Below are 13,015 nucleotides of genomic sequence, written 5' to 3'. Positions count from 1 at the left end.
TAACCAAAGGATCACACCGAGGATTCAGTAGTGTGCAAGCCATTTCAGAGCATGGAGGTCAGAGCTGCTTCTGCCACTGCTGCAAGTGTTGGCATTCATATCGCTGGCACTGGTCATCATACAGGTGGTGGTGGTACCCCCTAAAATAATAAGGTTCAAGAACCCCTGACACCAAAAAAAGCCTGCCGATACAGGCAGACCATCAGTAGAAACCAGGGCTCTTCCCCCACCAAGAATGGGCTCCAGAAGCAGTTCAGAGGAAACTCTAGCACCAGATTCCTTCAAGGTGTCTTTCAGGAGTGCTTTGGGCTTTTCTCAGGGCCACTGATGAGGTCCCTGCTCTGGGACACACCACCCCGAGCCGAGGTGACCTGATGACATTTCCGTCTGGTGGTCCCATTGCGTCCCGCTCGCCGTGGCTGCAGGTCCCTATTGTGTACATGTACACAGGGGCTGATGCTGATTTCCGCCAGTCAGCCTGCGCTTGGTTCTTTGCCTCTGAGAGTGCTGCTGAGAAGTTTCCAGAGAAAAGCTTGGCTTCTGTTCCCAGTGTAATGTGGAGTTGTACCGGCTGACAGGGACAAGTCGGAAACGCTGGCAAGATAGCAGGCATCCTCAGGAAGCAAACCCTATCAGAAAGCACTGATGTCATTGGCAAACAAAACAAATGACTGCTGGAAAAACAAACAGTTTTTCAGCGTTGTTGATCTTTCCTCAAATTAGAAGCTCTGCATAGCTTTTACTCTTTGGCCCAGTCTGACACATTATTTAGAAGACAGTGCTGCAGCAATGGTTTTGTTACTCCTGCCAATCCAATTCCTTTGATTTTATTCTTTACATTTATTTATCCAAGGAATGGAGGAAAGAGAGTCCCAGTGCTGCAACCAGATTTGAAAAGCTGGCCAGTCTCCTTGTGGACGTTGGGTGCTGACATGGTTGATGTTCTGCAGGCTTTGCTCGGGCAGGGCTCCTGTGTCCCCTGCCCCCAGCTAGGTCCAATGCGACAGGACGGTACCTCCCTGTGTCTTCTGCACAGCCCTTTGAGGCGTCTGTCCTGACAGCATCCTGGCTAGCAGCCACCCGCCACCACTGCTACTGGCTCCTGGGAGCATGTGCCATGGGCATGGAGCCTTTCTCCATGTGGTGGTCTGGGGAGAGCCTGTCGGGGGGGTTGGTGCTGAGGGCACTGCGGCAGGCAGAGGGGTGCAAGCTTCTCTGCCTTGTTTGTTCCGCTCGTGGAGCTGCGATGGGCACAGGGATAGCATCCTCCTCCCAGCTGGGCCTTCCCTGTTAAGTGCCTGTAGCACCACAGAGTTTTCCCTTCCACACATGGTAAGTTTGCAGAGCAGGAGGAGACAGTTGCACTAGGCCCTCACAGTGCATTTCTACCTCGTTGCTCCTCACCACCGATGCCAAAAGGAGGATCAGAGTAAACCCCATGGGCTGGAGGTTTATTTCTTACTTGTCTTTGCCTCTCTGATGGCACCATGGCTGCAGCAGGTGACAAGGAAAGGGTTAAGCTGCTCTCCAAGCCAGACTGACAATAATAGCAGGAAGAGCACATTTCTTCCTTGCACCTGCAAGCACTCCAGTGGGCTTTCTGCTGTTCATGGTAGTCACACTGGATCCTTCTCTTGTTAGAAGATGAACAGCTCTAGCAGCCAGCTGTTCCCCTTGCTCTGCTCGTACCTGGCTCCTTCCACAGTCCGGGGCAGGGGGTGGATGGAAAATCAGCCTTTTAGGTCAGCATTCAAAAATAACCCACAAAGCCTTCCCTTCCTTCCAAGAGGGAAGGGTCTTGCTCCTCCTCCCTGCTTTCTGCCTGCTTGTACTTACTGCTGGCTCGCTTACTCAGAGCACTTACTGGGAATTTGGAATCCTTTCCTAGCAAGGGATACTCCTCAAATATCTTCGGCACAGAGCTTTATTTCTCTGTTTTCAAAGGGTGTGCAGTGTTACATGTGTGAAAAGGGAAAAGATTCATTAAGCTCTGGAGACAAACCAGTTTAAGTGCTCAGCAGGCTCTCAGGCTGAAAAGCCACTTCTGCAGTGTTCCAGGTTACAAGTTAAATTGTGGCTCTGCATAAAAATTGTGCATGTTTTTCCACGTTGCGGGCTGTCCTCGGGCAAGTGCGGGGGCCGCTGTGGGCAGTGCACAACAGAGGTGGCCAGGCTGGCCCGGAGCAGCCTGCTGGACCGGCTCCGCAGTGTGCAGAGCATCCAGGAGACAGGGCAGGAGCAGAAAATAGATGGGGCGCTGGATAGGCAAGAAGGGGCCATAATATATGGAATGCTGCACCACAGAAACTGGTTTATATTCTAAGCCTCCTGTGTATACATAGCCTGAGAGATTTAGTACTAATAAATGTGCTGCAGCCACCTCAGTAGTTGCTCCATCTAAAGTAAATTATTGTAAACAGCAGTGAACAAAGTTCTCCCTTTCTTCTTGCCCAAGAAGAGCATTAGAGCCCAGTGTAGAAAATGCTCTTCAAGATCTTTGCAGAGACTATCTGCTTTTGAGCAGCTGTGAATGCCGGGCTCCTGTCCCTCAGGTAGACCTGCTTCTACTAAGGACACACAGTACTCACCAGGCCAGTTAAATGAACTCTTCATGCAGGAAAAATAATCTCGAGTGTTTTGTTTTATATAACAAATTTGTTTCTATGTGTTTCACTTATTCTTTATGCACCTTTTTTCTTCTTTCTTTCTTCTGGTAACACAGTTCAAGCAAGAAGAAATGTACCAGAATGGGTCCGTTGTGTACAACCTACAGAATAGATCATTACCTTCCACTCATTTTAGAACTCTGGAAGAATGGGTATTCCATAATTGCCATAACAAGCTGTGAGAGTGGTATAGACAATAGAGACTGTTTCCAGCCAGCTAATTCAGCTGGCTGGATCCGTGCTCTCGTCGGTGCAGAATTGAGGGCTGTCACTGGGAAGAAAAATCTTGAATGTCCTGTGTCTTGGAAATCATTGAGACACAATAGACATGGCCATCTCAGATTGTTCCCAGTCATTTTATGCAGTGGAAGTGTGCTGTAAAAATAGACAATACTTGAAATACTAGGTTTTGTATTATTCTAGTTGAGGATTACTGATTTCCAGCAAGCCAACGCAAGCCAAAAAGATAGTAACCTGTGAAAAGAACTGTTCAGGTGGGGTATTACATGCTATTACCTGGGTTTCTCATGTGGTTGCATAATTCATTTTTGTTCTCATACATATGTTGTCCTTGTTCATGTGAACATTTTTTTCTTAATTGGAATATGCAGAGCTGTAGGGAGAGTCATATTGACCTGTAATCTGTCCACTCCTCCTGCAGCAGCGTAAAGCATAATGCAGAGCACACCTCTCCGTAACTAGGGGAAAATTGTTTTTTAAGGAAATTCCTGACTCAAATTGTGGGCTTACCTCCAGTGCAAAGATTTTTTTTTGCGATCACTTGGTGAAATCTGAAAGCTGCAATCACCAGTGAATTCTTCAGTGAGATGGACTGAGTCAGCAGCAACACAGCATCTGCTGCTCGGCTGAGTGCATGGAGGTGTATGGTCTAGGGAAGGTCTGCATGTGGTTCATCAGTATCTGCATGCACAGTGCTTCATCTGTTTTATTATAAGGGTGGAAAACTGAGGCCAGGGGATGAGACTCTTCGCTTCAGCAGCCTACCAGCTGATCAAAGGTATCTTTCCTTGTTTAAAGCAACCTTCTGTTTGTTTTTATTTTTGTTTTCCAGTGATGGATCCTGCTGGAAAGAGCTTTCTGATGGCACAGCTGTGAGTGGAAGCAGCACAATATGTTCAGTGTTGAGGACCTCCTGATTTCTCATGGATATAAATTGTCAAAAAATCCCTCTGTTTCATATGAGAACAAGTATGATGGATACCGGCATGAAATCACGGGGAACAGATCTGCTCAGAGAACGGTGAATGGGTTTGAGGCAGAATCGAGGGCTGGGGCTTACAGCAAGAAACCTCTGGTGAAAACCAACTCAAGCAGCACTGAAAGCAGCCATGGGAGCCAACGGAGGCAAGCAGGTCCTGGTTACCACCATGACCTTCAGGGTTTGTCCACTTTTCATACTTCAGAAGGGGGGTAAGTTTCAGCATCATGCCATGGCTTTGCTTTCTCTTCCTTTTGGTCCTGACAGATAACTAAGCATGACCCTAACCCTTGACACCATCTTCCTGTGGTCCTTTCCTGCTTCCATACTAGTGACCATTTCCATGCACTGCAAGTCCACACAAGGCAGTGGCACATCCATTTACCTTCTGCTAGAGCGAGGCCTTGGAGAATCTTGGGGTGATGGGAAGTATCCAAGTGTGGGAAAATTTCGTTTATTAATATGGTCTGTATCAGAAAGGCCTTTCTGATGGGCTTAGAAAAATTCAGTCCAAGTTCAGTAAAAAAAAGGGGGCAAAAGCTCTTCCTTTTCTTCAGTCTTAAAAAACTGAACCCAGCTTCTTCTGCCACATACACACCCTGGTTTTTGCTGTAGATTCAGCCATGTGTAGGTCTTGGTGAGTGTTCCTACATGCACTGAGGTCTTTCTTGGCTTTTAAGGCTGCTCTTGTGGAGTAAACATGAGAAGGTACCTGTGTATTTCTTTTTAAAACAGCACAAAGCCAGTGGAAGTTCTTGTCGTCACTCCACACAAGGTGCTGGTACAACCGTGGCTTGCTTGACACGGAGTACGTGCGTGCTGGGGCTGGGGCAGGCTGGGCAGGAAGAGCTGTGTGTACACACCGCAGCTTGGCCATTGTTCTGCGGCTATTTGAGTGCTGCAAATGAACAAAGGAAAGGGGCTAAGCAGGACTGGAAGCCAGCCCAAGGATGACAGTGGTTTACGAGGAAAAGCCCCTTCCTCCTGCCGAACAGGCTTGAAACTGAAAGCAGGGCAACACGCTGTCACCTCGGGAGCTTGTCCTCTTACAAAGACCTTCAGTAACATGTGGCAAAGGCGCGTGTCCCTCAGTGCTGGGCTCGTCTGCTCTTTCTCTTCATATCTCTTCCCCTTTGTGAGCCCGCTTGCCTGGGGCAGGAATGGCTCCTGGCTGCCAGTGAGGTTGACGGGCAGGAAGAGATGTGAGTGCTGTCAGGCAGTCCTAGGGCAGCAAGTCCCAGCTGCCATGAAGGTCCTCAGGTGGAACCGTCCCTTCTGGAGAAGCAAGGAGAGGACACAGGTTTGCAGGTAATAAGAAGGATCCTTCATGGTGTGTTTTGGGTGAAGTAAACTGGATGGCAATAAAGTGAGGAAAGATACTGAAAAAGAATGGAAGGTAAAAGGGCTTTGAATAGGGGAAGAGTGTGTGCAGGGGTGCCAAGGAAGGTGGCACTTGGAGCTGAGTTTACAGTGTGGGGAAAACTGGTGGGAAGAAGATTTTCTGTGTAAGGCTGGAAGCGACCACAGTGCTCCCATGGCCTGTAAGGTTTGCGTGGGTGCATGGTGGCATGGGAGGATGGCTGCCCCACTGCCTCCTGCCTCTCCAGGTGTGTCTGCAGGGGCTTGCACGTCTGCCCCACGTCCTGGATGTGGCAGAGGTATCTGTAACTGCTTGTGCTAGCTAAATGGAAAATAATGCTCTCTGACAGTTTAAATGTCTCTTTCTAACATCTCAAAATGCAAGGGGTGGAACCTGTCTGTCTACGGCGTAGTTAAATATTATATCCTGGTCTTAAAAAGCAGCTTTTCCCCATAAAATAGTGAATGCAGCCCTGGCAATGGCTTTGTCACACTTAAACAAAAATTTAAATATTTTCTTACTGTTATTGCTACAGCAAACTCTAATTCCCAGTGAGCCTATTGGGAGCTCTTACAAGACACTAGCAGCTATGAACAAGGGAAAACCTTTGTATCAGCCATCCCTTTCTTGCCTTCCCTGGGTGCGTGGAGTACCTCTGGTGCAGTGTGACACTGCCACTCTCCTGCTGGTACAGGAAGGGAGGAGCGAGCTCTCTGGGCCAGGTCCAGGAAAGCTGTCTGCTGCTCTGGTGCTGCAGCACCTGTGTTCTAGTTGCTGAGCTGCAGGGTGACAGTCCCCTCCACACCCACTCCCCTGCCCTGGGGAAGCATTTGAGGCACGGGGCTGCCATGCGAACCTAAGCTGCTTTAAAACAGATGAGAAGAGTTTTGTAAGGCCCCACTTTGGGGTGTTTTGGCCTGTTATGGGCAGGCCATAGTGAACTTTGATCTTGCTGTCTGGTTTCTGGACCATCGCAGGAAATAGATTCCTGGTTGGCTGGGCAGAACTGCATGCTGCAGAGACCTGGGGACCATTTGGGCCCAAAGAGGGGACAATCACCCAGCAAGGGCCAGCATGAAGACACTGCTCTTTGGGCATTGCAGGCTTCCTGCAGCCATCTCCTGATGCTGCCTTCTCAGTGCAGCACAGCAGCAGAAGGGGTCCAGAAGAGGTAGTGTGCATCCCAGCTACCTTCACAGACCTTGACCAGCTCCACGGCAATTTGGAGCATGACTCAGGCTCCTCAGATGAGGAATTATCTACACCACAGTCTTTCCTAGACCACTGATGCAGAAGAGCTAGTCCCCTTCCAAACACCACAGAAGTGAGTGATGATGCCTACCTCATTGTTGCCTTTGTAGACAGGTTGCAGGGCTTGGGGTGTTTCATGAGGGCTGGATGGTGCTGTTGTCTCCACTCATGAGGCTTGTTCTGCTGATCAAACCTTTCTGAGGAGGAGGAGAGAGGCTGCATAGCAACTGCATGTGGGCACATCACACCACCCACTGCTGCTGCTTTCAAGGGGGGAGTGACGCCCTGGCAGAGCAGGGAAGTGATATTTTGCTCCATCCTGTTCTCCAAGCAAAGCGTGAGGGAGCAGATGGTGGGAGGGCTATCCTGGCTGTCCTTGCTTAACTGAGCATTAGGAGGCTGCACAGTAAAGGTTTGGAAGAGGACACAAGGCAAAGAAAATGTGAAAGCTGACCCTATGGGTAGCGATGAGAGGATTTTCAGAAGGAGAACTTCCTCCTGCTTCCTTTCTGAGAGGAGAGAAGAGGCACTTTGCTTAGCTATTTGTGTGGGAGGAACTATGTTGGTAGCTAGCGAATTTAGAGATAAATAGATAGCATCATTAATGAGATCACCTGCTGGAAAAATTAGAAGTGTACTGGTATTTCCCAATATATGGGCTCACTAGAATGTATGTGAGGATAGGATCCCAAAATAGAACAGAAGCTGCCAGTGTCCAGAACAGCCCTCTGAAATTTTTTCCCACTTCTTATCAGTGTTGCCCCATTGGGCACAAAGTCTTCCAGGACCTGCCGCTCACCCACCCTGAGTTACTGGGGCATAACGATACCACTTTGATGCTGGCAGCTAGAAACAGGGACAGGAGCTCCCATGGCATTGCTAGACAGCCCTGCAGCGGCCTCATTCTGCAGGGTTTTGACTTCGTAGCCTGTGGCACACTCCCTTACTTCTGTCCCTTTTCTGTGGGTCACACAAGGTCCTGCTGGTCCAGCATTGCCCTGGGAGAACTGGGCAGCTTCAACCCATTGCTCCAACAGCAGCAGCTCAGTGCAGGGTGGACTGATGGCCTTGTGTCTTGCAAATGCCTAGAATTCATAGAAAGCTAGCAATATTTTTTAATAGCTTTCATTAAATTTATTTTATATAAAATAAATTCAAAGTATTTTATGACAGCAAATGTGATATTCATTAGAAGCAAGCCTGTTAGAAAAGAGTTCATAATGTTACAATCTACCTCCTTCATCCCATGGGAGCCCTCTGCCCCTGGCACTTAAATCTTCCCAGTCGGTCCCATGGGACTGCTCCATCCTTGGCACCCCTCCCAGCTGTGAAACGCTTGCAAGCTGCTGTGTCCAGGTGTGCATTTCTTTGTGCGTCAGTACCGGTGCATCATGGAGTGTGACAGAATTGCGTATTGGCACAGTCAGAGACTAGCTGCTGCCACGAGGGACTGCATGGTCTTTTCACTGATAATATGTCATGGACTCAAAGACTGCAGCATGACTGGCGTTCGCTGTCCAGAGATATAGCATTGCTGAGGCTGTAGTAAAGAATTTTGAACTTGAGGTAGCTCTTGGATGCTTCTCCTTCCCACCAATTCATTTGACTGCAAGACCCAGAAGTGTCATATATCCTGGAAGGAGGGACTCTGCTGCAGTTGTGGCCACAAGCAGTGTGGTTGTGCTGTGCTGCCCCACTGCCTGCTGCCTCCCTCCCCCCTGCCTGCCGGCCATGACTGCTGCATGCCGGGGTGCAGGAACTGCTCTCCATCCTTGGGAGCAGAGGAGTCTTCAGGCTGGAGCTAAGCTGGAGGGTCCCTGGGGAGACTGTGGAGCATCCCCTTCCCCCCATGCAGTGCAGTGCCATCCTCTCCAGAGGTTTACAGGGTCCACCATACAGGCCATCTGTGTAACCGCCTCTAGCGCTGGAGCCAGGAGCAGGAGAGACTGAAACTGGTCACTTTGTGAATAGATCATAGAGCAGATCAGTTTAAAATGCTCTAAATACCTCCTTTTAAATGTCTGTTCTGCCCTCACATTGCAATGATGACATTGTACAGGTTATATGGTGGTTTGTACCATGTTCTGAAGTTCATTACTGGAGCACAGTTATTAATCTTTTAATCTTTAAAAATAAATTTAATATTTTAAACAGCTTTAATAAATGGAGGAACATCCTTTCTGTAACTGAAGCTGTCCTAACTGGAGGGCTAATTTACTTTAACAAATGTCTGAGCTTGGGTTTTGTTTGTTTTTAAAACAGCAAACAAACCAAAACTTCTAGTTTAGTGGTTTCCTAGGAAAGGGTAGAGTAATGCTTCCTTCCCTCTTCCTGATTTCCTACTAAAGCCTTTAAACAGCCAGCCCACTTCATTCCTGTGCTGTTTGTTGCAGTTGTTGCAAATCTCAATATTATTGCCTACCATACCTCCTTCCCCCAATGTTTTTATATTTGGGTTGATAAGAATTGGGGTTTACTTTGGGTTTGTTTTTTTTTTAACAGTGATTTAAGCTTTGCAACACCATCTCTGGAAATTTAAAGACCAAGATTTTTAGATGCTTTTCTAAAAGTCATGTACTGCTGAAGCAGGAATCATTTCAAGGAAGCCTGATGGCCTGTGTTGAGCAAGATGTCAAACTAAATAATTGTAACAGTCTCTGCTGATCTTGGAATCTATGACTCTGTACTTCCTGAGATTTCTGTAGACTCTTTTATGATGATGGATAAAATCAAACCAGATATTTTATCAGAACAGAAAGAGCAATCTGTCCATTCCCTCCTCACTATTGCTAGACCCTGTTTCTCACCTCATTTTGTAAACACGGATACAAATGGTGCCGTAGCAGCATAGGGATGAGATGAAAAGGTAGATTTGCTAATCTTAGAAGAAGGCAGCATTGGTTCAGCTGCATGTTTCCACGTGCAGAGAAGCATGGAAATGTGCATTGTTACTGCAATCAACTTTCCAATACAGGAGGTGTCCTGTTACATTGCACCATTTAATGAAGACATCATTCATGTCTTCATCGATCGAACAGTACTTTGTGCTTCAGAGGCAGAACATTTTGTTCAGATGTTAAGTCTTAATCCTGTTGAATTAATATGAACAAGATGCTCCTTATCCCAGCTTGATTTTTAAACTTTTAAAGTCGCAGGATGAAGTTAATATACATTAAAAAAAAATTGCTGTGGATCTGGATTGCTTAGTTTTCATTCTGAAATTTTAATTGCATTGTTTTCACAAACTGCTGTTTGAATAGTAAAAAAGAGACAGATGACACTGTTTATAGACCTTGAGGTAGAAGAAAGAGAAAGAAATTCTTGAGTTCTATCTACATACTCGTCCTATTTCTGTCAATTTTGATTTTTCTTTCCAGTCTTATGCTGGTAGCAGCTACATAGTGTAAAAGCAGTTATATTGTTGGACACCTTCAGTACAAGAATAGCAGAACACAGTTCAAGTAGAAGAGTAATTATTTATATAGAAAGGTACCAATTTTGTTCAGCAGTAATATATTAAATAGTTTACAGGCTGTTCAGAACACACAAAGAATCTATTCTGTTCATGTAAATCTGCATTCTGAATTTCTAATCAGCAATAAAATGTCTAATGTCTTTCATATTTCAGTAATACATTACTGGAGTTAATCCCTCTTTTATTTAACAGTGCTATACTGCTTTTGAGGTACTTCAGATTTTAAGTATTGGTTCCATCTTATTCAGAACTGTGCTGATACATGTTGTGGCATGTATCATTTCATCCAAAGTACTTTGAATAAATTTGTTCCCTTTGAAAGATGAACAAGAATCAACACTGGAAATGACATGTTTAATTTCAGCTCTTGTACTAGGCTGCAAATCATGCTTCTTACAGAATACATCTTATGAAGTTACCCCCTACCTGTTCTCCCTACTACTGCTTTTTAGCTTTGGACTCCTATTAAACTCATGTACCACAGTAGTCCCCTTGATGTCTATAGATTTTGATGTAGCAGAGTGCAGAAATAAGTTCAACACAATAATTTCTGGTTGTCTGGTGTCCATCAAGGAGGGCTGTGCACTTTTGCACAGCATGTAACTGTGTGCATTTGTTTCTCTTTCTAACAGCTTTGCATAGCTAACAACATGCCAGCAGAGCATTGGTCCCTTCCTTTACTCACGTTAATGACTGACTCTTAAATCCTCTCATTAAAATCATAAAGTCATCTGGTTGAGAATAGATTACACAAACCTCATTGGCATAACTCAACATTTGACCTCCTAATGGCCTTACCCTTAAGGGAAAGAAAGGGCATCTGTGCAAACTGACAGTGTTGCTGTGTTTCTTTTTCAGGGTTTATGACAGGCCGCAAGTAGCATGGTCTTCCCAGCCCAAGATTGATAAAGATCTTGCCTACTGGAGAAGACGAGGACAGGACTTCAGTGTGCTCCCAGGCTATTCCCAGAAAGGTGGCGTGGAAATGAAAGGCCTGGCTGCAGCCCCGGGTGTACCCCGGCACCCCAAGGAGAGTCAGCTGAAGGTGGGGATGAGCACAGGGTATGTCAGAAGAAGCGGCTTGCAGGAGAGCTGTGAAGTGCCCAGTGACTGCAAATGGCAAAGTCTGGGCATGGAAAGCTGGAACCAGCCAAAAAAGGTAGGGAGGCAGATGTCTGAGGGTGACAGAGAGAAGCTGCTTCAAGAGCTGTATTCACTGACCCTGGGAGACAACGTACTGAGCACCCACAACAAGGGGAAATCACAGTCCTTGCCAAGGGTCCTTTCACCAGAGAGCATGAGGTGTGTGGAAATGCCCTCCCTGACCAACAGTAACAACTTGCTCAGCGTAACTAAAACCCCCTGTTATCCCCCAAACAGACTGAGTGTGGAACCAGCCAAGCAGCATGGAACTGGAGGCCAGTTCCTTCCCCTGGTGAAACCCAAGTATGGGAGACCTCTTAAGCCTCCATCCTATGAACTGCAGCGGCAGACGAGGGTGCCCGTGGAAACCACAGGTTTCCAGGATCACTACCAGAAAGACGAACCCATCTCCTACTTAGCCAAAGTTAATGAGCCAAGGCAAGAGGCTTGCATTCAAGACTCTGGTTTGGAGCCCCCTGTCTACGTACCTCCTCCTTCTTACAAATCCCCACCTCACCAAACGGTGACCCCACATCCCCTCAGTGAAGTGCCTAACACCGACATGTACGCCAGCAGTGATCAGCAGGGTCCTGCAGAGCGGGTTGTCCCCTGCCAACGACCAGCCGTGAATACTTTTGAAGCAGGGGGTGACCTTTGCAAAGACAACCATCTTCCTCATGGAAAGCAAAGCCATTCAAGGCGCCCCGCTGACTATCTGCATTCTGTTCAGTATATTCCCTTTGATGATCCTCGAATACGACACATTAAAATTGCACCACCAGAAGGTCTGCAGGACAACACTAAATACACTGAAAATGCATGTAGTCCCAGTTCTGGTGCTCTGCAAGAAACAGATCTTGAAGTACAGTACAACAGTGCCTTTTTGGATGCGTCAAACTTGTCCAATTCTGCAAAGGGAGAAAGAACTTCCAACAGCTCCACCCATAGCAACAGATGGTTGGCACCATCCATGCAAGATCAGGAAAATTGTGCCTTGCTGGACCAAAGAGACAGTTGTAGCACAACTAATCACAGCCCCCATAATGAAACCAGCGCGGAGTACACAAAAGGCAAACTTTCTGTAAGAAATTCACATATGGACAGCACCTGTGAGACTGTTACAAAAGTGAAAAAGTTTGAACCTGGAACTGGGATGCAAAGCAAAAAGAGTTCAAAGAAAAAAATGAATGAAACTATATTTTGTTTGGTCTCTATCCCAGTTAAATCAGAATCCAATCTGCCAGATACAGATAGGAACAACAACATAACCCAGAGCCCTGATAAGAATGGGTTTGATAACAATGGGGCTTTGCAAGAACAAAGTCTCTTAAGTATGTCTTCAACAGACTTGGAGTTACAAGCGCTTACAGGAAGCATGACCAATAAAAATGAGTTACAAAAACAAGAGTTGTGGAGACCAGAAGAGTTCAAACAAATGAATGACCTCAGATTTATTCAGCCTGCAAAACACAGAGAGCTCAAATACTCTGGCTCCTGGCCAGGGGATCAGTACAAAGACCAGCAGACACAGACCAGTTTTTCTGAAGAACCTAAAAGCCCACAGTTTTTCCATGGTACAAAGCCTGGGCATCCCAATAGTAACACACAGTTGTCTCCAAAGCTCCCAGGATGTACAGCATCTGTGACAGGGTCAAAACAGGCTGGGTTGCCTTCTGATGAGAGAAGCTGCAGACAGAGCGCTTACAGCATGAAGGGGCAGATGTACCTCAGCCAGTCTACCAACAGTGCGTTTTCCAGGACTGCCACCTCAGGCCTTCAGGCCCCCTCCCCAAAAGCCCACCAGAGTCAGCCCATGCCTGCCCAGGAGAGGGAAACCAGCTTTCTTTCCAAGGGAGATGTAGTTAAGGGAGAAGCAGGCACTCGCTGCAACAGTAAAGAGC

The 13,015-nt window shown here is 46.8% G+C and overlaps 1 protein-coding gene across 1 annotated transcript in view; it reads left to right on the top strand.

Moving 5' to 3' along the window:
- The first annotated feature begins 3,798 nt into the window (after window positions 1-3,798).
- The window catches only part of KIAA1462 (KIAA1462 ortholog), a 15,129-nt gene continuing 5,912 nt past the window's right edge, over window positions 3,799-13,015 (top strand). The window contains exons 1-2 of the mRNA XM_010085090.1: window positions 3,799-4,097; window positions 10,830-13,015. Of these exons, the coding sequence (XP_010083392.1) occupies window positions 3,799-4,097; window positions 10,830-13,015 (2,485 nt within the window). The remainder of the gene's footprint in view (window positions 4,098-10,829) is intronic.

This window comes from Pterocles gutturalis, unplaced genomic scaffold (genome assembly GCF_000699245.1).
Source record: "Pterocles gutturalis isolate BGI_N339 unplaced genomic scaffold, ASM69924v1 scaffold33165, whole genome shotgun sequence".
NCBI classification, from domain to species: domain Eukaryota; kingdom Metazoa; phylum Chordata; class Aves; order Pterocliformes; family Pteroclidae; genus Pterocles; species Pterocles gutturalis.
The sequence above is the reverse complement of the archived record's forward strand: the minus strand, read 5'-3'. Positions and strand labels throughout refer to the sequence as shown.